Source organism: Theobroma umbraticum, unplaced genomic scaffold (assembly GCF_002168275.2).
Source record: "Theobroma umbraticum cultivar Fairchild unplaced genomic scaffold, ASM216827v3 scaffold_147.0, whole genome shotgun sequence".
Classification (NCBI taxonomy): Eukaryota; Viridiplantae; Streptophyta; class Magnoliopsida; order Malvales; family Malvaceae; genus Theobroma; species Theobroma umbraticum.
The window spans coordinates 4943760-4944082 of NW_018397259.1; the positions used below are offsets into that span (position 1 = coordinate 4943760).

General features: G+C 33.4%; 1 protein-coding gene across 1 annotated transcript in view; it reads right to left on the reverse strand.

Moving 5' to 3' along the window:
- The window catches only part of LOC110414854 (protein EXPORTIN 1A), a gene marked incomplete at its 3' end in the record, with an annotated part of 11464 nt that overhangs the window by 2041 nt on the left and 9100 nt on the right, over positions 1-323 (reverse strand). Inside the window, exon 23 of the mRNA XM_021426263.2 lies at positions 1-17. This exon is cut by the window's left edge and continues 69 nt beyond it. Within this exon, the coding sequence (XP_021281938.1) occupies positions 1-17 (17 nt within the window). The remainder of the gene's footprint in view (positions 18-323) is intronic.

Consider the following 323-nt stretch of genomic DNA (forward strand, 5'->3'; position numbering starts at 1 on the left):
GCCACACTAGTATTTGTCTGCAAATTAAAAAGATTCCTTCTAAGTCTCACTAAATCCCAATAAGCATTAAATTATAACCACAGCATGTACATCAGAAATATGAAGTCTGCAAGGAAACATTAGCACTAATCCACCATCAAAGAATCCAGTCAACAGATACATGGCCATAAACTATTATATTATAACAGCAATTAAGAATGCTCCCTCCATATACACTACAAACTTTCAAGAACAAACTACCATTTAAATTTCTAGTTTTTATTTCGTACAATGCAATAAAAACAGGGCAGAAAAGAATAGTTTTTCTCTCAGCAGAAGGCAGG